The sequence below is a fragment of the Rattus rattus genome, chromosome 5 (genome assembly GCF_011064425.1).
Source record: "Rattus rattus isolate New Zealand chromosome 5, Rrattus_CSIRO_v1, whole genome shotgun sequence".
Lineage (NCBI taxonomy): Eukaryota > Metazoa > Chordata > Mammalia > Rodentia > Muridae > Rattus > Rattus rattus.
The window spans coordinates 152,110,917-152,136,336 of record NC_046158.1 but is presented as its reverse complement, the minus strand read 5'-3'; the positions used below and the strand labels follow the sequence as shown (position 1 = coordinate 152,136,336).

General features: G+C 49.8%; 1 protein-coding gene across 18 annotated transcripts in view; it reads right to left on the bottom strand.

The window, feature by feature from the left end:
* Zmynd8 (zinc finger MYND-type containing 8) overlaps window positions 1–25,420 on the bottom strand; it is a 103,259-nt gene that overhangs the window by 46,635 nt on the left and 31,204 nt on the right. For 8 of the 18 annotated variants that reach the window (XM_032904799.1, XM_032904783.1, XM_032904790.1 and 5 more), the window contains 9 exons: window positions 21,735–21,746; window positions 20,818–20,966; window positions 14,457–14,675; window positions 11,067–11,180; window positions 7,885–7,977; window positions 6,570–6,657; window positions 4,907–4,962; window positions 2,730–2,807; window positions 1,237–1,352 (listed from right to left, as the gene is read on the bottom strand). In XM_032904799.1, the coding sequence (XP_032760690.1) occupies window positions 1,237–1,352; window positions 2,730–2,807; window positions 4,907–4,962; window positions 6,570–6,657; window positions 7,885–7,977; window positions 11,067–11,180; window positions 14,457–14,675; window positions 20,818–20,966; window positions 21,735–21,746 (925 nt within the window). The remainder of the gene's footprint in view (window positions 1–1,236; window positions 1,353–2,729; window positions 2,808–4,906; window positions 4,963–6,569; window positions 6,658–7,884; window positions 7,978–11,066; window positions 11,181–14,456; window positions 14,676–20,817; window positions 20,967–21,734; window positions 21,747–25,420) is intronic. The other 10 variants (XM_032904786.1, XM_032904794.1, XM_032904793.1 and 7 more) reach the window with 3 other exon arrangements.

Genomic DNA, 25,420 nt, shown 5'->3' with positions numbered 1-25,420 from the left:
GGACAGAGAGGGGAATGCTGGGAGAGCTCGCAGGAGAGCTCACACGCTCGAGGGCTTGCCTAGCATGCAGGAAGCCTGGGTTCCATCCCCAACAACAGACTACCAGGTGTCCAGGTGTATGTCCGAGACTCCGGTGCAAGGTCACCTTCTAATATAAAACAAGTTGGGACCGGCTATGGCTACATGAGCCAGCCCCTCCCACCCCCATCCCACCCCCCGAAAAGGGGGTGTGTGTGAAAAAAAAAATCAAACTATGATGGCCCCACCAAAGCCAATGCTGCCTCAAGGACCTGCCACCTGTTCTGACGGGGGAACTGCTGGGATTTCTATAAGAAACTCCATCTCTTTAATATTGAGGGGTTTTGGGTTTTTGTTTTTTTGCTTTGATTCATAAGGCAAGCACACACTTTTACAGCGAGTAACCGAGCACACTGATTCGGATGCTGATTAGCAGTAAAAAAAAAAAATCTATTTTCTGTGTGGTACGACTTAATCTCCTATGCCTTCACACATCCTCTCAAGATGCTGGGGTGGGACACAAGCCCAAGGAATCTTTGCTTCCTTTAGCCATAAGGGAACTTGCAGGAAGCAAACATGTTAAGCGGCGTCTCCGACGACCTGTTGTTCGCAGGCAGACGGGGCGCCAAAGGCAAAGGGAGTTGCTCTTAACTGGAAAAGACTCCATAGCTCCATTCGGTCTGTTCAGGAAGGAACGGGGAGGCTGGGAGGAGGGTTCACGTCTGTCAAAACATCATCCCCCACCCCTGTCATTTCCCACTTTAGAGACACAGAGAGGGGGTGGGGGAGGGGCTCCTTTGAATGCCAAGAGCATCGTTGAGGGGCAATCTGGGAAACTCAGGTCCCCGAAAGCATTACTTTTAAAAGCAATGTGCCCTGAGGTTTAATTTACTCCGGGAAACAAAATGAGTAACTACACATCAAACAGTGCATCGTGAAGCCAGATCCACCGACAGAACCATGGAGGCGAGAGCCAGCTTCCTTCCTAACATACCTGAAGCACCTGGTTGGAGCCTCCCCTCACCCAGCTTGGCAGAGGACGAGAAAACGCAGTGCAATAGCAAGGTCACAGGTTGTTAAGGCAACACATATAAAAAAACGACAGCCACGCTCACTAGGTAGGATTCACTTTTAAAAACAACACAGTCCCCTCCACCTCCGTTACCCTTTGATGTCATTACCCAAGGTCCCACTTGCAGCCCGTTTCAAAGCTCCCACCTGTCATGTTGTCCAAAGAAACGGGCATCAACCTGTCCGTCTTTGTCCCTCAGAGCTTTCGCTGGCCAGAATGGGAATCCTTTAAGTTTTGCCCAGACCAAAGGGTGCGGATTGCTCTAGAAGAAGAACAAAATGCAGGGTGGACGTTACATTTGGCAGCAAGGCACACATTAAAGTCTGAAAGGTAATCTGAATGCAGGGAGCAGGAAGGACACAGCCTGTGCTGATTCATTAGGCCTCTGTCAACTTGACACAAGCTAGGCTCATGGGGAAGAGGGAACCTCAAGAAAGAAAAGGCCTCTCTGTCAGACAGGCCTATAGACAGATCTGTGGGGCATTTCCTTGATTGACAACTGCTGTGGGTGGGTCTAAGCCACTGGTGGGCGTGTGGTCCCGAGGGTGTATCACAAAGCAAGTGGCACAGGCTTTGGGGAGCAAGAAGGTGAGCGACTGGCTCTCCTCCAGGGCCTCAGCTTCTGGTCCTGTCATGACTTAACGTCCTTGGATGAGGGACTATATAAGCTAGAAGGTGAAATAAACCCTTTCCTCCGCAGGCTGCTGCTGGCCTCGCTGTTTATCACAGTAATTAGAAGGCAAAACAGGACATAAGCCATGCGTGGAAAGAAGACAGCTGCAAGCAAGGTGTTCCCGGGCAGGTGTGCAGCCTGGACACAGCCGACGTGTGGCTTAAAGTTGAAAAAGCGAATCAGGCTTGGGGCCTGGGTGACCGGGAAAATTCATGTCTTTAGGCGCCACAGAAACAGCCAACCCCCACTCCATGCTAAGTTTGTACAAAACGCGGAGACTCCCTCGCTCCACACCACGACACTTAACTCTATAAAATAGTGGTTCTCAACCTGTGGGTCTCCGCCCATGTAATACCAATGGGGAACACAGACCTTTGCATTACGATTCATAACAGTAGCAAAATTACAGCTATGAAGTAGCAGCAAAACATTTTTATGGCCGGTGGTCGCCCACCGCTGCATGAGGACCTGCCTTAAAGGCTCACAGCATTGGGAAGGCCGAGAGCCACTGCTTAAAACGGACTGGATCTGGTCTATGGCCAACAATGCTGGAGTTTACCAGGGTGGCTTTGCACTTCAGTAAACCAATGACCTCTCTGGAGGGACAGTCCTCCAGGGATGTGTGTCCAAAGGTCTTTAAAACAGGAACCAACCAGATTTTAAAAAGACACAGCGAACTGCAAGACGTGGTTCTGACACATCCTGTGATCTGCACCACACTTGTCACAATCCCTCTTTTTGAGTCGACCCCAGTTACCGGGACACTTAACTCTGGAACCAAACAGTTCGGCCCAAGAGGCTTAACCAAGCCCAATTAGTTCCTCTCCGCCCTGACTTTTGCGGAACAACTTCTATTAAAGCTTCCCAATCTCATCTCGTAAATCACCCAGAGAGGGCCATCTTGGTATAGCCACCAGTGGCACCAGAGTTGCCAAAAGTGAAACAAAAGAACCGGATCCAACTTACACAGGGCTCACAGAACCAGTTGTCTCGTTTCTGGCAAGCTGCGAGATAACATTCTGGGCATACTTCAATTTCATTCATCTGAAAGGCAAGGAAAAAAAAGAATAAAAATAAATCAAAACATTAGCGTGGGGAGCCGCAGGGGGCCCCCATCCCGCAGCCCTACTAAAATCCCTGACACTTTTGCTTTTACTTTTATTTCAAAGTCAGATTTTCCTCTTCCAGTTCTTCTTGTGTATTATGGGGCAGGCAGAGAGCACCCTGGCCTCCCACGTGCCGAGACCCGAGTTCACAAGCTGTACACACTCATTATGCCTAGTATTTTTGTTCCCCGCGACTAATGACAACCAGACTGTCCCGCTCCCTTTAACGATGATATTCAGAGAGGTGGACAGCACAGCTCAGAACCAACCAATGGCCTCACCGGGTCAGAGTTTACTACTCACAAGCCTGAGGCTTCAGAAAAAGCTGCTCATGACTTTGGATCTGCACCACTTCATGGGGAGTGGAGGACGGTGAACCACACAGCAGCTGACTCCATAACCTTAGCATACTGAGATGTCCTGTGGCACCCGCGGTCAGACCTTAACACAACCAAACCTACGCCTTCCGTGCCTGAGAAATTATTTACTCCCCACACGTGGGGCAAGGTCAGACCACGGTCATCTCATTTTTGAGTACCACCGAAAGGGATGGAGCCCTAAAAATTCAAATACCCTACCAAGAGACCGCAGCGGCAGAGAGGTCATGCAGGAAATTGAACTCAGGCAGTGGATCTCCAAAGCCTGTGCGCCTCCTCAACACACCTAACAGCCATTATTTCCCCGGTATTGGTGGTCTTACACTGCTCTCCGCCTCTTGGTGCCGTGCAGGGCCCGGGAATGTAACAGGTGATCTGCTACATCTTCATCCTGTAGCCCACACGCGTGCCCTACCCATCCTCCTGAGCCAGCGTAACTGGGACTGTGAAGTGGGAGGGAGCACTGTGTGACCCTTCCAAAGGCTAATAGTGACCGGTGTGTCACGACTTGCTGCCGACGCAATACGGCCAGAAACAACAGTGAAGTGTTACTGTCCCCTGATCACAGGCAGGGAACACACAGACGCACACTTTTTAAATTTAGACGCGCTGGAGAGGTGGCTCAGGGGTTAAACACACCGGCTGTGCTCCTACAGGCAACCTGGGTTCAGTTCCCAGCACCCACCTCAGGAAGCTTAAAAGCACATGTAACAGGGGTTGGGGATTTAGCTCAGTGGTAGAGCCCTTGCCTAGGAAGCGCAAGGCCCTGGGTTCGGTCCCCAGCTCCGAAAAAAAGAACCAAAAAAAAAAAAGCACATGTAACTCCAGTTCTAGGAGAATTGCCCTAGGAGAATTCAGGCAGTTGTACACTCTCATATGCATGGATGGACGGACAGACGGATGGATGAATGAATGAACGAACATACGAACAAATGAGTCTTCTGCAAAGATTGGCACTTCCTGTGCTGGAAGGACACAGTATGCCGTATAGTCGCACCCCAGATTGATGTCCACACTGCCATGGCTACCCTGGAAGCAGTCAGAAAATTGCCACCAACTAGTGGAAACGTCCAATCTCTTGACATCATGTCACGTTGTTATCGGGGAATTTCATGCCTCAGAACCACACAATCAAGAAGGGAGAGAGGAGGGGAAAAAAAGCCACCATGGCCAGGCAATGTGGTGGGAGTGGCAGCATAGTGATGTACACCTCTCCTCCCTGCACTACAACAGAGGCCAGCCCAACTTAACGCTGCAAGTTCAAGGCTAGTCAAGGGTGTATAGAATAAGACCCTATTTTCAATAAGAAAGAAAGAAAGAAAACAAAGGAAGAAGGAGGAAGAGATGGAGCCTTCCTTTGGGAATGACGACATCAGCGTCTGACTCAGTCTCAGCTGTGGGGGCCAAGGTTAAAGCTGAGGGACTGACGAGGGACAGGATTCCCTGCACTTGGCCACGACTTCAGACTAAAGATCACTCCCATCTTCACTGCGGAACTGAGGGGTTCCTACAACATTGAGGTCCCCTCTTTCCTGCTTTCATGTTGCTTAGAGACATGATGCTGTGCACACAGAACACAGTGCACACAAAAGTCACTGCAACCACCCCTGGGGTGCCCGGCCTCTGGGAGCCACCCACAGGAGAGCCCGGAATCGCCTACCTCGTGCTCACAGATTTTGATGACGACCTTTGCTATTTGCGTCAACTTGTGGTTTCCTAAGGGAATAAGAAAGAGGGATTATTTCACAGGCAAACAGTGCCCGGCCTGCCTCAGGATTACACACACATTAGCTATTTTTTAACTCGCCCCCACCACCACCACGATTCAGCATTTAAAGGTTAAAGCTTGTCTATCAAGAACCAAGCTTTGCCAGCATTTTGCAACTGAGTAGCTGGTGTGGGATTCCCTAGATAAGTTACTTCCCAAGTGCTCTGACATTCTAAAGGCTATAATTAGCAGAGAGGAGCCTTACTTAACCCTGTAATTCCAGAGCACCACACCAGGAAGAATGACTGCTGTGTCCCTAAGATTCCACCGGAAACCGGAGAGGAAAACGGGTTGAGATGGTTGTCATTGACTTAGTGACTGAGTCAAAATCCGGAGTCCCTGCCTCTACCAGGACTCTGGCAAAGATCCAATGCCAAGCCTTTCTCCCTTGAGGTCAGGAGGGCCAAAGGGCTACGGTCTTTTTGGTCCTGATAGCCATTTTCAGAAACTGTAAATTTGCTGGGCTGAGGAGACAGTTCCATCAGTAAAGTGATACGGACTCAATGGCCAGCCATTCTAGCCTAACGGGCCAGCTCCAAACCTGATCGACACGTTCTCACAAGACAACCAGAAACCAAGGTGGAAGGTTTCTGAGGTTGACCTCAAGCCTCACACATACGCGTGTGCGCACACACACACACGTGTAAATAAACATGTATACACACATGCACACACGCGCATGCACACACGTGCACACACACATGTACACATGCGCACACGCACACCTGTAAACATGTACACACACTCATGTACACACGTGTGCACACATGTACACACGCATGCATACGTGAGTACACACACACACACACACACACACACACACGCACAGCTGCATGCCCACGCCTCCACACGCATGCACCCACAGGAATATGCACTCATAGACTATGCACTCACCCGTACCTACACACAGCTATGGCAACTAACTAAACATAATAGCACAGGGAGGAACCTGCAATGGTGGCCTCTGCAGACTTAGGGGCATTTCCCATCCTCCATCCAGCCCACGCCCCGGCCATCCTGGCTGGAATGACTGTTCTCCACCTGAGCCCACTCCCTTTTGTAAATTCTAATAAACAGAGCTCTCTATCAGGCGTGTCTCCGGTGCTCTCTTCGTGTGTTTGAGGCAGAGCCTGCAGCTCACTCATCGGAGAGCAGCAGACAACACTCCCCTGCCTCTACCTTCCCAACGCTGGGGTGACAGCAGGTGCTGTGACACCTGCCCTTTACCCAGGCTCGGGAAATGGCAACTCAAGATTTTCCCAGTCACCTAAATCTGATTTTATTATTAAAACTCTTTTACATTATATGTGGGGGAGGGGCCAAGTGTAGCTACAGAGGACAGAAGAGTCGACGAAGGCTATGGGCATCCGGGAGTTACAGGCAGTATTGGAAGACCCAACATGGTCCTGGGAACCAAACCCATGCTGTCCGGAAGAGCAGCACATGCTTCTCCTGCACAGCCATCTCTCTAGCCCTTCAAACCTATGGTTTAACGAAGGGCAGGAGACCGCCATGCTTGACGCACACCTTCCTTGGGGGGCTCAGAGCTACTCACCCCCATTATAAATAATGCAGTTGTGCAGGATCCACTTGGCATCAGCCAGGAAGGCTTCCGTACAGCCGTACATCTTCTTTTTTGCATTCTGGGAGGAGAAGCCAGAGAACATTATGACCATCGAAGTCTATATAGGCAGAAGCGCTAACACCTGGGTCCCGGCACCTTTCACGGGAGCCATCTGCCGAATTAATCGGCACTCTCTGACTCATTTCCCAGGATGCTATTAGGTTCAAGATCTATAGCCCTATAAAACGCTCACTCAGAGTCATCACGGGGATCTGAGCATTCTCAGCTTGAAAACGCTGTCATTCATCCAGCAGCCTCACCCAGTGAAGGGCACACTTCATATGGCTGAACATCACTCGCTAATAACAAAGTCACTCTGGTATCACAGGCATCGCACAAAAGCCAATGAGGTTTGACGGAAGGAGAAACTGAGGTAGGACACCGTGAAGACACCTCATCCCAGTCTCAAGCTAGGATCCAACCGTGCTGTTTATTTAATGCTTTCTCTTCCCTGCATAGCGAAAGGTCTGGGCAATTTTCCAAAGCAGATGAGATCTACTGCTTTTGGGGTGGGGATTAGCGATGCAGACGCTATGACATCGTGTTCCTCTTTATGGAGGCTTTTGTTTCCTTTCAGAATCAGGAATCACAGACAGGCCGGGCCAGCCCCAGCCCCAGCCCCAGCCCTTCACAGATGTATTCCAAATACATATTCAGCTCCTGCGTTGGGAAATCTGCACAAAAAGAGGTGCTCCATCCAAGTGTTATAAGTGCAATCACTCATCACAGAAGGTTAGCACAGACTCTTTTTTTTTTTTTCTTTTTTCTTTTTCTTTTTTTTCGGGGCTGGGGATTGAACCCAGGACCTTGCGCTTCCTAGGCAAGCGCTCTACCACTGAGCCAAATCCCCAACCCCTAGCACAGACTCTTAAAACCACCTTCAGGCATTCAAGCAACAGCCTGCTGGGCCGGTCTAAGAAGCCCCTTCAAGGTTTCCAAACATGTCATCGTCTCTTCCTCCTCCCTGAAGCCATCATTATCACCTCAGAAGGAGGAGGAAGTGAGACGCCAATCAATCAAATCACTAATTATCAGAAGCTAGGATATCCGTTAAGAACACCGCCCAGGATTTCAACAATCCTGAGACCCCACCCCTACCCGGAGAAGGTCATAGAGGAAGGGCACGGAACACTGAGAGCGCTATCCGATGATGTCTAGAATAATCCATCTGGAGCTAGAGCAGGGGAAAGGAATGAGCAAGGAGTAGCCTGTGCTACTACAGCCTGGCTCTGGGGAAGAGGCCAACCTTTTCCAACGTGCAAAGGTCCATGGGATGGAAAATATACTCTGCATAGTCGGGGTGCTGTTCCAACGGAACGGGCTTCTGGAATGCATCCGTCTGTAAGAGAGAGACACGCATAGGCAAAAAGCCATCACCACCCGGAAGGCCAGGCACGGGCAGCAGAGGATGCCGAGAACCAGACACTCTCACAGGACAACCTCGAGAAGCTCAAGGTGACACACGCCTTCTAATTCTGCTCTTCCAGAGTGTCCCAGGCCTGGGCGTGTCTGGTTTTATTTGTTTTCATTATATCCTCTGCCTTCTTTCATTAACACTGACAGTCAGCACAGGGCTGACCGCTAGGACAGTAGTCCACACCCTAGCACAAACTGACTGGAGGAGGAAATGATGCTGATAAGCGTTCCCCGGAAGTGTGAGCACTGGGTGTGACCTGGTGGGGAATCTACGGAGTGAGATTCTGTTCCTCTCTCAAGAAGCCAGACTGGGGGTTGGGGATTTAGCTCAGTGGTAGAGCACTTGCCTAGCAAGCACAAGGCCCTGGGTTCAGTCCTCAGATCCGGAAAAAAACAAAAACAAAAACAAACAAAGAAGCCAGACGGATTGAATTTTGATCTTGATCCACTGAAGGCATCAGATCAAGGGGCAACGACTGGTTGGTGGGGGTGGTGGGTATTTACTCTTTAATTTAAAAATGCCCGGTGCTGGCCTGGCATAGCGGCACAAGTCTTAAATCCCAGCACTCGGGAGGCAAAGGCAGGTAGAACTCTGAGTTTGAGGCCAGCCTGGTACACAGAGCTAGTTCCAGGACAATCAAGGCTACATGAAGAAACCCTGCATTGAGATGGATGGATGGATGGATGGATGGATGGATGGATGGATGGATGGATGGATGGATGGATGAATAGAAGAGATGCTGGACAGATGGCTTGGTGGTTAGGAGTACTTGCTCCTTGACCAGTACTCACAACCACCTGTGCTTATAGCTCCAGGAGATCCAGATCCAGTACCCGTGTGTGTGTGTGTGTGTGTGTGTGTGTGTGTGTGTGTGTGTGTGTGTGTGTGTGTGTGTGTTCGTGTTCAATGCTCTCTTCTGAGCTCTTCAAGCACCAGACAGGCACACGGTACACATACAAGCAAAACACCCACACACACATAAAACAAATAAAGCTCTTTAAAATATATCATGCATTAAAAAAAATTAATGCCTTCAGTTTTTCTTTTGGGTTTAGAATCCTACAAAGCTGGACCGGGAGGCTGGGCATGGTAGTGCGTGCCTTCAGTCTCAGCACTCAGGAGATAGAAGCAGCTGCCTCTCTGTGAGTTCAAGGACAGCCTGGTCTACAGAGCAAGTTCCAGTCAGGACAGCCAGGGATACACAGAGAAACCCTGACTCAATGAAACAAAACAACAACAAAACAAAGCCGGGTTTGTTGCGGAGCGCCGACTGTCTGTAGCCCTGTGGTAGAGCATCTGTCTAGCATGGGTGGTTAAGGCTCTGGTTTCAACTCCCAGCACCTTTCACCTCCCCTGGAAACAGGAAAACGAAACACCTGTACCACGTTCCTTGCACTAGATGATCCGTTTATGAATGGTTTTGGGGTGGAGCACACCTTTAATCCCAGAACTTGGGAGACAGAGACAGACAGATCTCCAGGAGTTCGAGGCCAGCCTGGTCTATAGTGTGAGCTCCAGGACAGCCAGGGCTACACAAAGAAACCTGGTTTTTTTTTTGTTTGTTTGTTTGTTTTCCCCCCTTTGTACCACATTCTGAATAGACTTTACTCCCAACGATTGGGATTCAAAAGAAAAATAGTTTCCCGTTTAAACAAGGGCCAAGTGGAGGGAGCGGGACACACACACACACCATGCCTCCCCTGTATAACAAAGGATTTCAGGATACGTCTCAAAGCCAAAGCCTGCTTCTGCACTGCCACATTTGTCTCTTTAGTATGTGTGTGTGTAGGGGGGTGGGGTGAGTAGCAGTCGGGAGCCTGAGGCTCGAACTCTGGTCAGCAGGCTTTGTAGCAGGTATCTTTACCTCCTGGGACATCTCGTTAGCCATATTTCTGTGCTTCTGTAATGGGTTTAAAGGGTGGGCCCCAACAGCAGCACTAAGAGCCTCTGGGAACTCTTTCCACTTAGGAAACAAACTTGAATTTCCTTAGACCATAAAGGGCACTAAGTGAAGAATTACAATGTCTTTAGCCAATGGGGAGTGGGTTGCCATGTGACCTCGGCTAAACTGAACCGGCCAAGGAGATCGGGGTGGCCTTCAACTTCTGCCTCCCAAGTGCCAGGATTATACGCATGTACCTCCGAGACTGGGTTTAAATATCACGTTTTCAAACATGATTTATCTTGGGGTTGGAGATAGGAGGAGCTCAAGGATAGAGCACTCAACCTGTCATGCAGAGGGCCCTGGGTTCCATACCCATTACCACAAGAAGAAGGTTTAAAAGGCATTTTATTTTTCTGACACTTTCCCCGAAACCATCTTAGCAAACACGTCAAACACAGCAGGGCTGGTGTGGGGTAGCCTCTCAGGAGGGCACTGCTGTGTGGTGCACACCTTGACAGTCAAATGTGGCAGACCACCTTCTGACACTGTTTAAACAGCAGAAGACCTCAAAACCCACCCCACAGTCTCACCCACAGAGAGCTCACTGGCCCAGAATCACTAAACTGGGCTGCCTCTCTGTTCTCACGGAATTTCACAAAGGCCCTGGAGAAGTGCCCCCTCCAGCAATGCAGTTTCAACCATGGTGAGTCTGACCGCACATCTCTTCTGAATCTTTTCTTAAAAAAGATTTATTTATTTATTCTATAGGAATACACCGTAGCTGTCTTCAGACACACCAGAAGAGGGCATCCGATCCCATTACAGATGGTTGTGAGCCACCATGTGGTTGCTGGGATTTGAACTCGGGGCCTTTGGAAGAGCAGTCAGTGCTCTTAACCACTGAGCCATCTCTCCAGCCCCCTCTTCTGAATCTTAATGCCCCACCCACACCTCACTCCTGCAGTCTCAAAGCTAAACTCTTTCGGGACAGATTGTTGGATCCCATGTCCGTACATATGGGAAGGTCCCCAAGAGTGTGTTTGTGTGCCAAGAAAGAACCTGTAGGTCATCAAAGGAAACAAGTCACCACTGTCATTCCGCTCCCAGCAGCGGACAGGCAGCTTACCCCAGGCTGCTTCATTTTCTGAATAGCAAACTTGAGCAGGTAGGACAGCTGTTCGATGGTCAGCATGGTCATGGCTTTGCTCTGCGTCTCGATGCATTCTGCTACTGTAATCTTCTACAAGTCAAAAATCACACACACACAGGTCCATTAGGAAAAAAAAGAAACACATTCCTGACATCTAGTCTCCTTCTACGGCTGCACTCACACGTCAGAGCGGTTCCCACCTACATGGGAACAGCTACTGGTCTGGAAAGGACTCCAAACCACAAGACCAACGTACTGGATCTGTGGGCAAAGATTTAAGTCGTCAATCTATATAACACCGTGTCAGGAAGTTACTCAGGCTGGTGAAGACATCGTCAACTGAGCTGGGACCCAGGAAGGTGCGGACCGCAACCTTTGGGTCTTAAGAACTGAATATGAGCCAGGCGGTGGTGGTTTGCACATCTTTAATTTGGGAGGCAGAGGCAGGAGGATCTCTGTGAGTTTGAGGCCAGCCTGGTCTACAAGGTGAGTTGCAGGACAACCAGGGCTACACAAAGAGAAACCCTGTCTCAAAAAAACAAACGACAAAAATTGACCTTGAAAAAGAAAGGGGGAGAGGGGTCTGCCGCCCAGGTGTGAGCTCAACCAAGAGACCGTCATCCATAACTTCCTGGGCCCTGAGCTATGGCTGAGGACACGCACAGCCTTTCTCAAAAACGCCACTGGTGCCCAGGGATGGAGTTCCTCAGAGAAGAATTAGGGAGGGGATCAGCCAGTGAGAAGCACACCTCCATGTTCCACGCACAAGGACATCCTGCAAGAGGAGGCCTCTCCTTTTCCCCTTTCCTTGTTTCAAAACCATCTCACTCTGTAGACCAGGCTGGCCTGGAACTCACAGATGACCACTTACCTCTGCCTCCCTAGTGTTAGGGTCGCCACCACCTCCAGCTTTCCCTGTTCTGTCCCCTCCCCTTTTCCCTTTACCTTTCCCTTCCTTCCTCTCTTCTCTTTGACAGACCTTCACTATATAGCCCAGGCTGGCCTCAAACTCATAATGCCCCTGCCTCAGCTTCCCCGCAGTGAGTTTACAAGTGCGTGCCACCACACCAGGCTCACAATTGTCATTTCATAAGGGGCATCCTTATCAAAGGGAGGCCCAGATAACCAACTGTAGCCAGCCTGCTGCGGAAGCCTCGTACCAGATCTCGGGGACTCTGAGGTTCATGTGGCAGCAACGACAACAGCAACAAAAAATAAATAAATAAATAAATAAAATTTTAAAAAAATCCTAAGGTGTTAAGGACTCCTCTGGTCAGGCTGTTGGGGAGAGATGATTTTCTCCATTATTTTGGAATCCGTTTCCACCTGTCACATCTTGGGGACCTTCTAACAAACTCAAGGAAAAGGTTGGTTTTCAAAAAAAAAGGGCCGGGGTTGGGGATTTAGCTCGCCGTAAGGGACTTCGCCTAGGAAGCGATAGGCCCTGGGTTGGGTCCCCAACCACGAAAAAAAAAAACCAAAAAAAAAAAAAAAAAAAAAAAATGGCCACACGGAGTCACTCGAAATCTGAGGAGTGCAGAGCACACTGACAGACTCCGTTTCCTCTCCTCCCCTGCCTTTACAATTCACCCCGGTGGGCTGGAGGACTGAGGGGCCCCCGAATCTGAGCACACAGCAAGTATACCTGATTGTCGGAATCGGAGTGCTACAGATCCAGAGTCACCTGCCCGCCTGTCATTCCCCCTCCTACCTCTACTCCTCCCTCTCTGGCCGGGACGGGTTAACAGAACAACAACAAAAAAAGTAAATTGTTGAGCAAAATGCCCAAGGAGCCCAAAGGCCAGTTAGCTTATACTGGAGAAAAAAACTCTCTTGATACAAGAGAAGGTAGGAGAAGTACCATTCTCTTGGGGAAAACATTGTCTATCCACACAGGATACCCAGGCTTCCAGCAGCAGCCGTGGGGACAGCGAGGAGCCATGATTTTAATGGTGAGACAGCAAGCTTGGCTCCAAACCAACTGGTTGGCCCTACCCCACGGGCTGCTTCCCACACAGAATGGTCATAAACTCTGGGGTCTCAGACACCTCCCTCTACCACCGTCACTTGCAGAGAAGGCGAACCTTTCTCTGTTTGGTGACTCGGAGGACAGGGAAGGCGGAAGAAAACTGGAGAAGGCTTGAGAACCCACAAAACTCTGGGGAAGCAAACACAACTCTGAACACAGAGCAGGGAGGGAGCCGTCAGCGCAGGGTGCAGGTCTGTCTGGAGTAACCCCAGGGGAGCTCTTGCCAGGACAGAGGCAGACGACCCCTTCCACATCATCACCATCTTTTGTTTTAAAGTCTAACTCCTTTTGGAGAACTTCTTTTTTTCTCCTTTCCCCAACCAAGAGCGGCATCATGGGGCACTTTTCCCATATTGAGCTCGCCCGGCACACACACAGCTGGACGGGGCTTCCCTCTCACACCGGAAGCTTCCACACGATCTAATCCAGTGCCCACTGGAATCCCAGAGACGGTCTACGTGACGTGACGTGAGTGAGTGACACTCTTGTTTTCAGCAGAGAGCATCACATGCAGACTCGGAGCTCCAGCAGATGGCTTAATGGCGGTGGAGCTGCTGACGGGACTCCGGGGCGGGCTGCTGCCTTCAGGCTGGCTCACACAGCCCTGAACCTACGGCTTCCTCCCCTTCGGATCCTCCTTATACCTCACGTGTCCTTCCCTGGCCTGGACTCTTAAAGTGGGGGAGACATCGCACCTCAACTTCCTCTTCCCGTCTTCCGTCCCATTTCCTCTACTTTTCTTCCACCTTCTGCTATAAGGAACTTTCAGGTTTTGTCCGCTTTTGCCCGAAATAACAATAAATAATAGGAAAGGATTTTATCCAACTCTTGTCGAACGTGTCGTTGAATCCCTGACACCTAACAGGCACTGGAGAAATGCAGGTCTCGTGAGAGAGAACAGGAGCCGGTCACCACGTGGAACACACGCACACCAGAGCGGTCTTCCCAGCAGGCTACTGGTGAGAAGTGAAGGCCGAAGAAGGGGAGGAAACACAGCGCAGCGGATCGCTTCAAAGGGCGTCAGCCATTACAGATCTACAAGGTCCCTTCCAAGGCACTCACGGCAGAAGCAGCAGATGCACAGCAGCGGGTCTCAAAGCGCTCCCAAGGCTCGGGGACAGGCAAGGCGATATGTCTTCCCAACGGCTGCCCCACGGCAGCCAGCGCGGAGGCGGGCGGGTCCCCAGAGGGGGCGGCCAGGGTAGAGCAGGCAGGAGGCAAGACATTTCTCTTTCCCTCTATTTGGATTATTTTTGAAATTTTTAAAAAATAAAAAGGAAGAAAAGAGAAAGGAGAGGAATTGAGGCAGGTAATGAATTCATTCATCGGGAACTAACCTCACATTCAGGACAAAACCAGTCCCCCTCTGGTTCCGATGTCAGTCTCAGACACTTAGCGTGATAAACCCGGGGACAGAGCTCACAGCAAAGGACTTGTCCTTCCCGGTGACAAACCCAGCAATAGAAGTCATTCCGTCCGTCCTGCGGTACAACATCAACAGGGTCTGTGGTGAGTGGCTGCTTCATATAGTAAAACGGACCATGTCTTAGCTCTGACTGAAATGTAGGCAAGAAAGACAGGTGGGGTTTCAAAACACAGGTGGTTTCTTAGCAGTAATTTGCACATCAAGAACAACACCAACAACAACATCACACACCTCACAACCCCACTACGCTACCAGGCCATCTCTGTCTCCCAACTAAATATAGCAATGGCTGGTCTACAGCCATAACGCCACATGTCTCTTCATTAAAAGGCCAGGCAGGCACTAAAAGCTGGCACCTGAGAGTTAATGACTAGGTGGCCAGAGTGCACACTTTAACGCTCCCCCTATCCCCCTTAAGCAGCTATGTGACCTGGGCTGTGTCTCTCTCCACCTCCCTGCCTCAATTTTCTCATCTGTAAAATGGAGCTGAGAGTCCCAACATGCTGGTATCAAATGGCAACACAGCAGCTACTTGCAAAAACTGTGAAGGGCCCAATGTGTGTGAGCCCAAATTTACAAAGCCGATATAGGTTTGGCAATCTGCCCTGGAGAGCTTTAAATAGTAAGGATTTGGAGAGTAGAAACAATTAGATTTGGCTGGCACAAAATTATCCTCCATTTATTTAAGTCTGTCTCCAAGGTAAAAAGGATCTCCAACAGGCTCCCCAGAGCCCTGATCCCTGAGCAGGGTGCTCAACATCCTCCAGGAAGCCTGGCCACCTCATCAGAACCAACGACAGAGAGAGGAAAGGGTCAGCCAATTCATCGGAACCAGACATCTTCCTGTGGGACAGCATCAGGAAACCTGTCTCTAGAAATTCGACAGCAACAGCAGAGCCAAACACAGAAAAAAAGCCTGCAAAATCCAGTTGTCCAGTGGTGACTGTCAAACGGTCTGGTAACAGCTCTGTGACCTTCAGAACCCACAGGGAAACAAGATGCCTTCCACCAAACCCATGGATACAGTGGTATAGATATCACATTTACACAACACAAGCTCCCTGTCAGTAAAATACTGTTTCCTCCAACAAGACCTCATCCTGGCTACATACAGCACAAATTCTGATAGTACGGATAGGGAAAGAAGACTGTGTTTGTAATCCCAGCGCCTGGGAACTGAGGCAGAGGGACCGTGAGTTTAGAGGCCAACCTAAGAGAATGACAAGATGTCTCAGCAGGTAAAGGCCAGTCAAAGCAACCAGTTTGATACCTGGAACCCATGGAAAGGAAGGAGAGAAGTCCGTCATGCATGCATGCATGCATATACATACATACATCATTCATATACATATCATACACACATACATCATACATACAATCATACACACATTCATACATACATGCATACATTCATCATATACACATTCATACATACATATATTCATTCATTCATACATGCATACATTCATACATACACACATGCATAGACATATATGCATATATATTCATCATACGCACATTCATATATACATATATTCATTCATACATACATGCATGCATACATTCACACATACATTCATACACAGATGCATACAGATATATATGCATATATACATGCATACATACATTCATACTCTTCCCCTTTCTCTCTCTCTCTCTCTCTCTCTCCGAGCTACCACAAACTCTTACATACTTTGTCTCTAATTTTAAAAAAGTGTGCGCACGCATGTGTAATGAACAGGGGTTTCCTAGCACATTCTCTAACTGACCACCACTCTGCTTACACAGACATACTTCAACATTTTACAGAAATGACCTAATAAGAAAGCGGCTGTCACATTTTGTGGACTGAAAAATCTGACTTCTCATTAGGACCAGCCTTCTGCGTCCGTGTCCACTGCTGCTTTCTGCCCTCAGGACCAGAGATTGAGCCCAGGACTTCACAAACTCTAAGAGAAGGCTTAACCAGGGAGCCACGCCCCGAGTGTGTATTAGAATGGCTCAACCGCGGAAGAGCAATCAATGTCTCAGAGCTACAGGCAGCCAGGGCTCCTCCCTGGACTTTAGGACAAGGACTCAGAGCTCTGCAGGTGTCTGGTTCCCCCAAACTCCTTCAGGGGGTCTTGGGAGCTTTTTGCTCATCTTTGGAATCAGTCTTTTTAAATCTCCCTAAGTAAACAGCTCCATCTTCCTGAATCACCCACTGGTTAGGGGCTTGGGTGGCCTGCTCTGTTTCCAGGGAGGAATCATTGTTGGGATAGTCTCTAAATGGTTTGTTTTTCAATGTACTGTGCTGCACAAGTTTAAGGCAGCCTTATAATTTAACAATACCCACGTCACTAACAAAACTCAGGGATCAAATAACCCAGCCTGGCCCGACTGGGACTTTCTGATACGGCTTTTATTTCTTTGATGGCTCAGAAATTCCCCCCAGGCTCCACCTCTGCCTCACCCCAAGTGGGTGTCCTCAGGACCAAAGGGACAACCAGGTAACTCTGCTCTCTTCAGGGACCCCCCACTCCAGTAGCCGCAGAGGACAGCAAGCCGGTCAGTCACATACCTCCCTTACCGCTTCTCTTCTCTACTCCACAGAAATAACCTGATAACAAACGTGGAGGTTTTTTAAAGGAAAAGCCAACAATTTCAGGTAAAATGAATTCTGATTTCTCTCTCCCACGTGTGTGAAGTACGTAAGCGGCCCTACAGCATAGCGTACAGGCTGCAGCCCGAGCGACAAGGGGATAATTGCAGGTTACAGAGTAAATGTTTTTATTCCCTGGCTCCTGCCCCAGGTCAGCTTAACAAGAAAATGGAAAAGACCTATTCACTCACTCCAGGGGTGTTCTCATCTGCACTGGAGCCTGCAGATGTTTGCAATTCCGGATTTCTGTAAGGATAATACACGAAGGGCTGGAGAGACGGCTCAGTGGTTAAGAGCACCGACTACGCTTTTTCTGAGGACCCAGGTTCGGTTCCCAGTACCCACAGCTCACAATTTTAATTCCGGTGCCAGGGGATCCCATACTTTCTGACCGCTACAGGCACTACACTACCACATAAATGGGGCATAGACATACATGCAGGCAGAACTCACACAAATAAAATGAAAATAAGTGATTCTTTAAGGAGAGGAAGGTTAAACAAGCAGTCGAGACGCTTCCCAACACCCGCACAGCTGCTAACAACCTTCTGTAACACCAATTCCACCAAATCTGGCCTCCCAGGGCTCCTACATGTACACGACGTACGTAAACTCACGCGAGCAAACGCCCATAATGTAATTTAAGAGTAATGAATAAATCTCTTAAAAAATCCTGATATGGTGGCACACGCCTCTAATCCTGGCACTTGAGACAGAGGCTGGAGGATCTCTGTGAACATGAAGTCAGCCTGGTCTACATTAATAACTTCCAGACCAGCCAGGGTTATATGGTAAGAGTCTACCTCAAAAGGAATTAACTATCTGTGATCCCCTTGATGGGGGTGAATGAAAATTGTCCCTTTCTGCAAATGTCATATGCTAGAAATAACCAAGGGGCAAGACTCTCTCGCCTTTGCCAGGTGAGGCTAATCTGACTGTCAATCAACCTTAGTGTTTATCCAAAGCCCTCTGGAAGACCCAACTGAAGCTCTAAGAGAAAGCCAGCAACCGGCTCACACAGTGAGTGTCCCAGATGCTGGGAGTGAAGTCATGTGACCTGGTAGAGCTGGGCGACTTCCAGGTCTTCTGCCATGGCTGCTCCCAGCAGCTCCCCAGAGGCAGCTGGCTCAGGCCCTGCGTCTCTTCCACCTCAGCCTGCTGTCCCTAAATGTTTTCTGAAGCCATGGCATTCCAGCCGGTCAAACTCTCAACAGCAGCAACTCAGGAGGACGCTGACATTTATCTGAGGCCATTGGTAAGACAGGTGACAGACACGAGGTGACATGAGGTAACACAGGTGACACAGGGTGACGGCTACAAGCAGTTGTCATGAGCAGGAGGCTGGTGTGTCACTGAAATGGGTAAGTTAGAGACTAGTCACGATCCCTGATTGCTTTTGCTATTTTGTTTGTGTAAGACTAGGCCTTGTGGGGCTGGAGAGATGGCTCAGTGGTTAAGAGCACAGACTGCTCTTCCAGGGGTCCTGAGTTCAAATCCCAGCAACCACAGGGTGGCTCACAATCTGATGCCCTCTTCTCGTGGTATGTCTGATGCACTGTACTCCTATACAATAAATAAATCTAAAAAAAAAAAAAAAGAAAAGAAAAGACTAGGCCTTGCTAGGTAGATAGCCCTGGTTAGCCACTAACTCACTGTGAAGCCTAGGCTGACCTCTAATTTATAGAGCCTTGAACTCTGATACTTTGGCCTCAGCTTCCCGTCCTAGGATAGGATAGCAGGTATAGGGTCACAACTTGGTGCAGAAACTGCCTTAACATGTGGTTACAGAAGGGAAGAAAGATTATGTTCACACGGATCCACTAACAGAAAGACAGCCAATTCTCAGACACTTGTGGCCATGCGCTTGTGAGCTCACATCTGTGGAGGCCTGAGAGACAATAACAATCTCAGGTCACCTTTAGGAGGGCCCTCCGCTTCCTTAGAGACAGTGGCTCACTGGCCTGGAACTCACTCACTAGGCTACCCCGGCTGACCAGTGAGCCCCAGGGATCCTCCCGTGGCCACCTCCCGGGGCTGGGATTGCAAGTAAACACTTTGGGTGTTTTTACATAGGTACTAGGGTTTCTCAAACCCCGGTCAGGCCCTCAGACTTGCAAGGCAAGCACTTTACAGACCGAGCCACACCCACAGTCCTCCATGTTTCTTTTGAGTCTTCATTCCTACGAGCTATGATGGCTCCCAGGTGGCAGGGGCCAGATGTCACCAGCAAGACAAGCAAAGCTAACCCCACTTGCCCTGAGACCCTGAGGAGGGAACACCTCTGTGCTTCCCTTTACCAGAGACAGTTACAGCCCCTTCCCCCAAAGGAACACGGCCATGGGCAGCCAGTTAACTTTAAATCAGATGAAATGAAAAACGCATTCTCATCCAGGACAGTCATACTTGGCTGTGACTACCATGCCAGACAGAATGAATTATTTCTTTTTTCTATTTATTTATTTATTTATTTATTTATTTATTTATTTTGGAGCTGAGAACCAAACCCAGGGCCTTGCGCTTGCTAGGCAAGTGCTCTACCACTGAGCTAAATCCCCAACCCCCAGAATGAATCTCTAATGGGGGGGTTTTATTGTATACAGAGACTAAGATTGCTAGAGCCAGAGTTCAAGGCCACCCAGGGTTACACACGAGTCTGACTCAAAAGGAAAAGATTGCTACAGCCAGGCTTCCTTTCCAAACTCTGTCACCAGTGTTTGCATCATCCGTCAACAAACGGTGCTCAGTTAATGCTCACGACAGCCCTGTGGACCGGGGCAGTACAATGCTCACCTTGTGACTGAGAAAGCTAACGGCACACACGAGGTTAACCCAAAGCCACAGAGCCAAGACGGAGCTGGCCACTCGCTATATAATTTCAAGAGTGAAAACAGATTTGTGTTCAGACACATATACGTGAGGCGTTAGGCATTTAACCATCGCGAGACCTCTGCCCATAAAAACCAGCAACCTTGCTTCAGTCAACCCTCGTTCCCTAGAGTCCACTCCGGCACTTGAATAAAACACAGAACGGATGAAGGAGCCCTCGCCGCCAAGACAAAGCCAGAACTCACGGACAACCTACACAGTCCGTTCACCGGCCTCTAGTCAGCTCCCATCCAAGGACTACCTAGCCTGCATCAGAGAAGGAAAAGCTAGAATAGTCTTTAGAGGAAAAAAGCCCTTCTCCATGTATTTCTCACTGCATCGGCTGCCAGGTGGGTGGATCTGTGCGCAGAGAAGGAACAGAGGCCCGTGACCAAAGCTGGACTCGGACAGCGTCTCTCTCCACCACCTTCATTTTACAGATGAGAAAATAGTCTCAGCCACATAATCCCTCCCCGCACCCCCTCCCTGGGCTGTCTTAGCCCAGGGAGAGAGGAAAACCTGAGACCACCAAAACCTAACCCAAGGACCACTCCCCCCCCCCACCCCCCACCCCGGTATCTGGCACCTAGCTCTGTCCTCTGTCCTCAAAACAGATCTGAGACCCCACTGCTCTGCCCTTTATGTACACGGCAGCTGGTGCCGGGCAGCCTGCTAAGGCAATGCCAAGAACCCAAGCCACACCACCGCTGCCTGGCCTCCATCCGTCCCACGGGTACAGAGGCCGCTCGCCGCGCGGCTTGTTTACCTGATCCTTACTGCTACTGTTCAGTAAGCCGGGTTTCTTTTTCTTTTTAATGGGGCTTGTGGATGAGTCCTGGGGCGAATGGCCGTTGGAGGAATGTGGGGGGCTGGGGACCTTCCGTTTCTGGGCCGTTCTCTCGGTAGAGCCAGGATCTGAAAGAGACACAGAGGACCATGTTTGCAACACTCTCGAGGAGGCCTGGGTCATTTGGTGAGGGCTCGCAGGTGACACAAGTCACTGTGGCTCTGTTCCCAAACTCTGAGTGACAGAGGTCTGTACTTCCCTTCCTAGAATCTACCCGTCTCCTCCTCCAGGACAGTGAGCTTTTCTTCAGCCTGCAAAACATCTGTGGGGCCTCTTGTCTCGGTGCCAAGGACACAGAAAGAGAAACCTCAAACCACCTAGATGTTTGGCTTCTCTTTAAAAACAAAAGTAAAAACAACAACAACAAAACAGACCAAGGCCCACAGGCCCCCTTGGCACCTGCCACACCTGTGTGACAACCGCCTCTCTCTACATGGGAAGCTATCACCTGTGTTTCAAAACAAAACAACCCTTGCTACAGCCTTGGCAACAGAGGCTATGAGGCTATGACCAGGATTTGAAAGTGAGAAATCCCCCCATGGGCTCATATATTTCAATATGCAGCCACCAGCCAGTGAAGCTGTTTATGGGAGCTGTGGTATTTTGAGGAGATGGAACCTCTGTGGAGGAAATGGGTCACTGGGGGGGTAGGACTCTGACATTTTTTTGAGCCAGGCCCTGTTTCCTGTCCAGTTTCTACCTTTCGTTAGGGAGCTGTGTCTATGAGGAGCCCAACTGCACACACCCACCACCACCACAGACAGTGCCACCTACCACCAGGCCTCCTAAGATGGCCGACTACATCCCCTCAAGATGGAAGCCAAAATAAACCTTACCTTCCTTAGGGTCTTGTCACGGATTTGGTCACAGCAACAAGAAAATAACACATTGAGTTACTAGAAGTGGTCACACAAGCAGCGGTGCTCTCTCTGACACCCAAGAAACACTTCTCCACACCCTGCCCAACAGCAAAACCAAGACACTCTGAGAGGTCAAGGAAACAGAGGCCCCAGCACTCATTCCCACTGACAAGCCCCTCCCACAGAAAAGTTCCCAGGCCCCACCCACATCCAGAATGAGACCCTCGTGCATCGGACAAGGAACAAGCATTGACTCCCACCTTAAAAAGCACCAACCCCTGTCAATTTGCCCTTGGTTTTTTTATACTCTCCACCCCACTGCCATCCACCTGTTCACCTGTAAGACCCACAGTTCATTCTGGCCCGATGATTAGTTTAGGGACAAGGGTACATCCTGGTGCACCTTACACTCTGAGGAACTGAAGCTGGAGAAGAAAGGGAACCAAGGGCCTAGAGGGCATCAGCAGATACTCTGCTTCAACTGTACCCTTTACCGACATGACGAGACCCAAACCTCAGTGACCAAAAGTGGTCACTGCATGGCAGCTGTATGGTCAATGCATGGTAGCCATACAACAGGACAGTCTGTGACATTAAGAAGGCTGGATGCAAGGCTCCAGGGATGGCTCAGCGGTTAAGAGAGTTAAGAGCTCTGACTGCGGGGTTGGGGATTTGGCTCAGTGGTAGAGCGCTTGCCTAGGAAGCGCAAGGCCCTGGGTTCGGTCCCCAGCTCGAAAAAAAGAACCAAAAAAAAAAAAAAAAAAAAAAAAAAAGAGCCCTGACTGCTCTTCCAGGGGACCTGGGTTCAATTCCCGCCACCCACATGGTGGCTACAACCATCTGTAACACCAGTTCGGTGATCCCGTGCCTTCTTCTGTCCTCTGCAGGCACTGCACACAATGGTACAACTACACACATGCAGCCAAAACCCTGGTACACGTTTTAAAATCGAGAGGAAAGCTCAACACAGCCAGGAGGCAGAGGCAGACAGATCTCCATGACTGTGAGGACAGCTTAGTTGACAGTGAATTCTGGTGCCACAGAAACCCTGTCTCGAATGAAAAGCACTGCAGTTAGTGAGAGGATTAATCTGTAACGTGCTTGCCGTGCGAGCGGAAGGGAGCCGAGTCCAGACATCGTGTAAAGTTAGCCACGGTTGCCTGACTCTGTAATCCCTGCACTCCTTCAGCAAGATGTGAGGCAGACAGAAGAATTTCCACAAGCTTATGGGGCAGTGAGGACTGTTATATACACGCCAACAAGGGAGAGAGACCTGACACCCAAGGCTGTCCTGTCCTCTTACCTCAACACATGCATCATGTGTGTGTGTGTGTATGTGTGTGTGTGTGTGTGTGTGTGTCTGTCTGTCTGTCTCTCTCTCTCTCTCTCTCTCACACACACAAGAGAGAAAGAAAGGCAACTGTATTCACAGACACTTGTAACCCCAGCACTTCGGGGGCTGAAGCAGAAGGGTTGCTGTGAGTTCCAGGTCAGGCGGGGTAGCAGAGTGCCACACTCTCCAGCCCTCCCCGACTGAAAGAGTGACGAGGTAATACAGAGGGTGCCATTCAGTGGCAGAGCACGTGCCCGGCAGGCACAAGGCTTGGGTCCCATCCCCAGCGCCACAGCATCTCCCCGTGGACTCTGTATGACACTCTCCAGCCGGGGTCCAGTTACAAAACAACACATCTCGTACCTCCAGGAGGCAACACGCCCCATCCCGAAAGGACTCGTGTAAACACCTAAAATACTCCAGGGGGGGGGACACCAAAGTCCAGCCGGGTTCCAGGGGGAGCAGGTGGGCGTCTCAGGAGGAGGGCGCGGAAGGGATTAGGTATCAACGTATACCCTGGTGTACTGCAGTCATGGTGTTCTTGGATGACTTTATCAAAGTAAGGGAAATGAAAGGGATTTAGAAGGCTCAACCGCACACGAAAGGCAGCAGGTGCAGGCGAAAAGGCAATAATGAGTAAAGGAGGGTGGGACCCCAGATAGATGTCACGGGCAGACAGAATGGAGGCTGGACTGTGGGCTGCAAGGCCCCGGGAAGGATTTTGGGGTTTGTTCTATGTGCAACTAATACACCCCGTTAGTTCTGCTCACCCATTAACTCTGCTCAAGTGTCAGAATCCAAGTACTTCCTGCAGGTGAATTGGGGGCTCACAAGAGTGTGTCTCAAAAGAAACAATACTTTGGCCAGTCCAAACCCAGAACGGACCAGGCAAAATATCTGCTGTACTTATAAAATCCCTCTTAGTGGTTAGGCTTAGAGAAGAGCCGCCCCCCCCGCCCCCCAATGGAAGGCCAGAAGCAGTTTCTAGGGTATCTCATGATTTCTTAGCTGGCTTTGGAAATACCTCAGTTCTCAAACTCAATTCCATTAAGCCCACTAAGGACTGTGACAAGAACAACCAGCCCATCAGTTAGGGGATAGAGCACTGTGGACCAGAGCAGTGAAGCCTCAAACCTTAGCCATCTGGATCCTTCCCCGTGGGGACTATGGATCTTATAACCAGCAGTACCTTCAATTCTGCGTGTGGGGGAGGGGTCCGAGGGGAGGGGTGCGCGCACGCACGTAAATGATTGGGCCTGACCTAGAATCCAGAGTCAGCAGCTCTCGAGATTAGCTGGTATCTGTGGATTAGAGGTACTACAGGGTACATATATGCTTGTGGGGAGTGGGGTGGGGGGTGAGACCCATGCACATGTGAAGGCCCTAGGTTGGGCTGCTATGAAACTCCACGATTCAACGGAAGGGCCCCCGAGCAAAGCTCTTTGCCTCTCAGGACCTCGTCTGCCATTTGAGAAAGAGGGACACGGAGCCATGAGTCCTTGCCTGGTTCCACATAAACACCTCCAGGATCCAGGAAGTGAGAGCCACCCACTCTGTACACAGACAGTTTCCTGGATTGGGGGAGGGGGCATGGGGGGAGGAGAGCCAAGTCTGCCTTCATGGAGATGTCCTAAAGTATTGGGGCCAGATAAAGACACTTGCTGCCAGGCATGAAAACCTGGGTTCCATTCTAGATAGGAGACAATCGACCCTTGGGGCCGTTCCCTGGGGAGCACACATGAGCAGGAGTTCCTGTAAAGAAGCCATGTCAACAGAGGGTGACTGATCCAGAGTGTGGCAGGTCCACAGACTGTCTTCTTGTGGGCTAGTTCTAGACATTTCCTCCTCAGGGTCAGAACCAGCAGCCTGTGACTAACAGGTAAAAACCTTCTGCAATCTACTAACATGGCAAGCCACTAGCTTCCACCAACCCCGAAGGAAGGCCCGACATCCGGTAGCATCTGAGACCTAGAGAAAAGGGTCCCCATCTCTCTGTACCCGTCTCTTTGATGTGCCCACCAACCTACTCTAAACTGTCTTGATTTACGGCTTTCTCTGTTTTGTAAAACTGGTTTTTTTAAAAGGAAGCCACGAAACTGCTTCCATATCAGAACACAGAATTCGGAGTAACCTGTGTTCCAGTGTCACGAAAGGGTACACACGTGGAACTAAATAGAAGGGGGCTGTCTACAAGGCAGAAGAACTGTAAAAAACCTTCCTTTGAACTTTAAAATATTTTCATAGGGGGAAGGAAAGCAATATACTCATATGCAATCTACAAGGGAGTTTTGTCCTGACCTACTAGGAACAAAAGGGAATCCCATTTAGT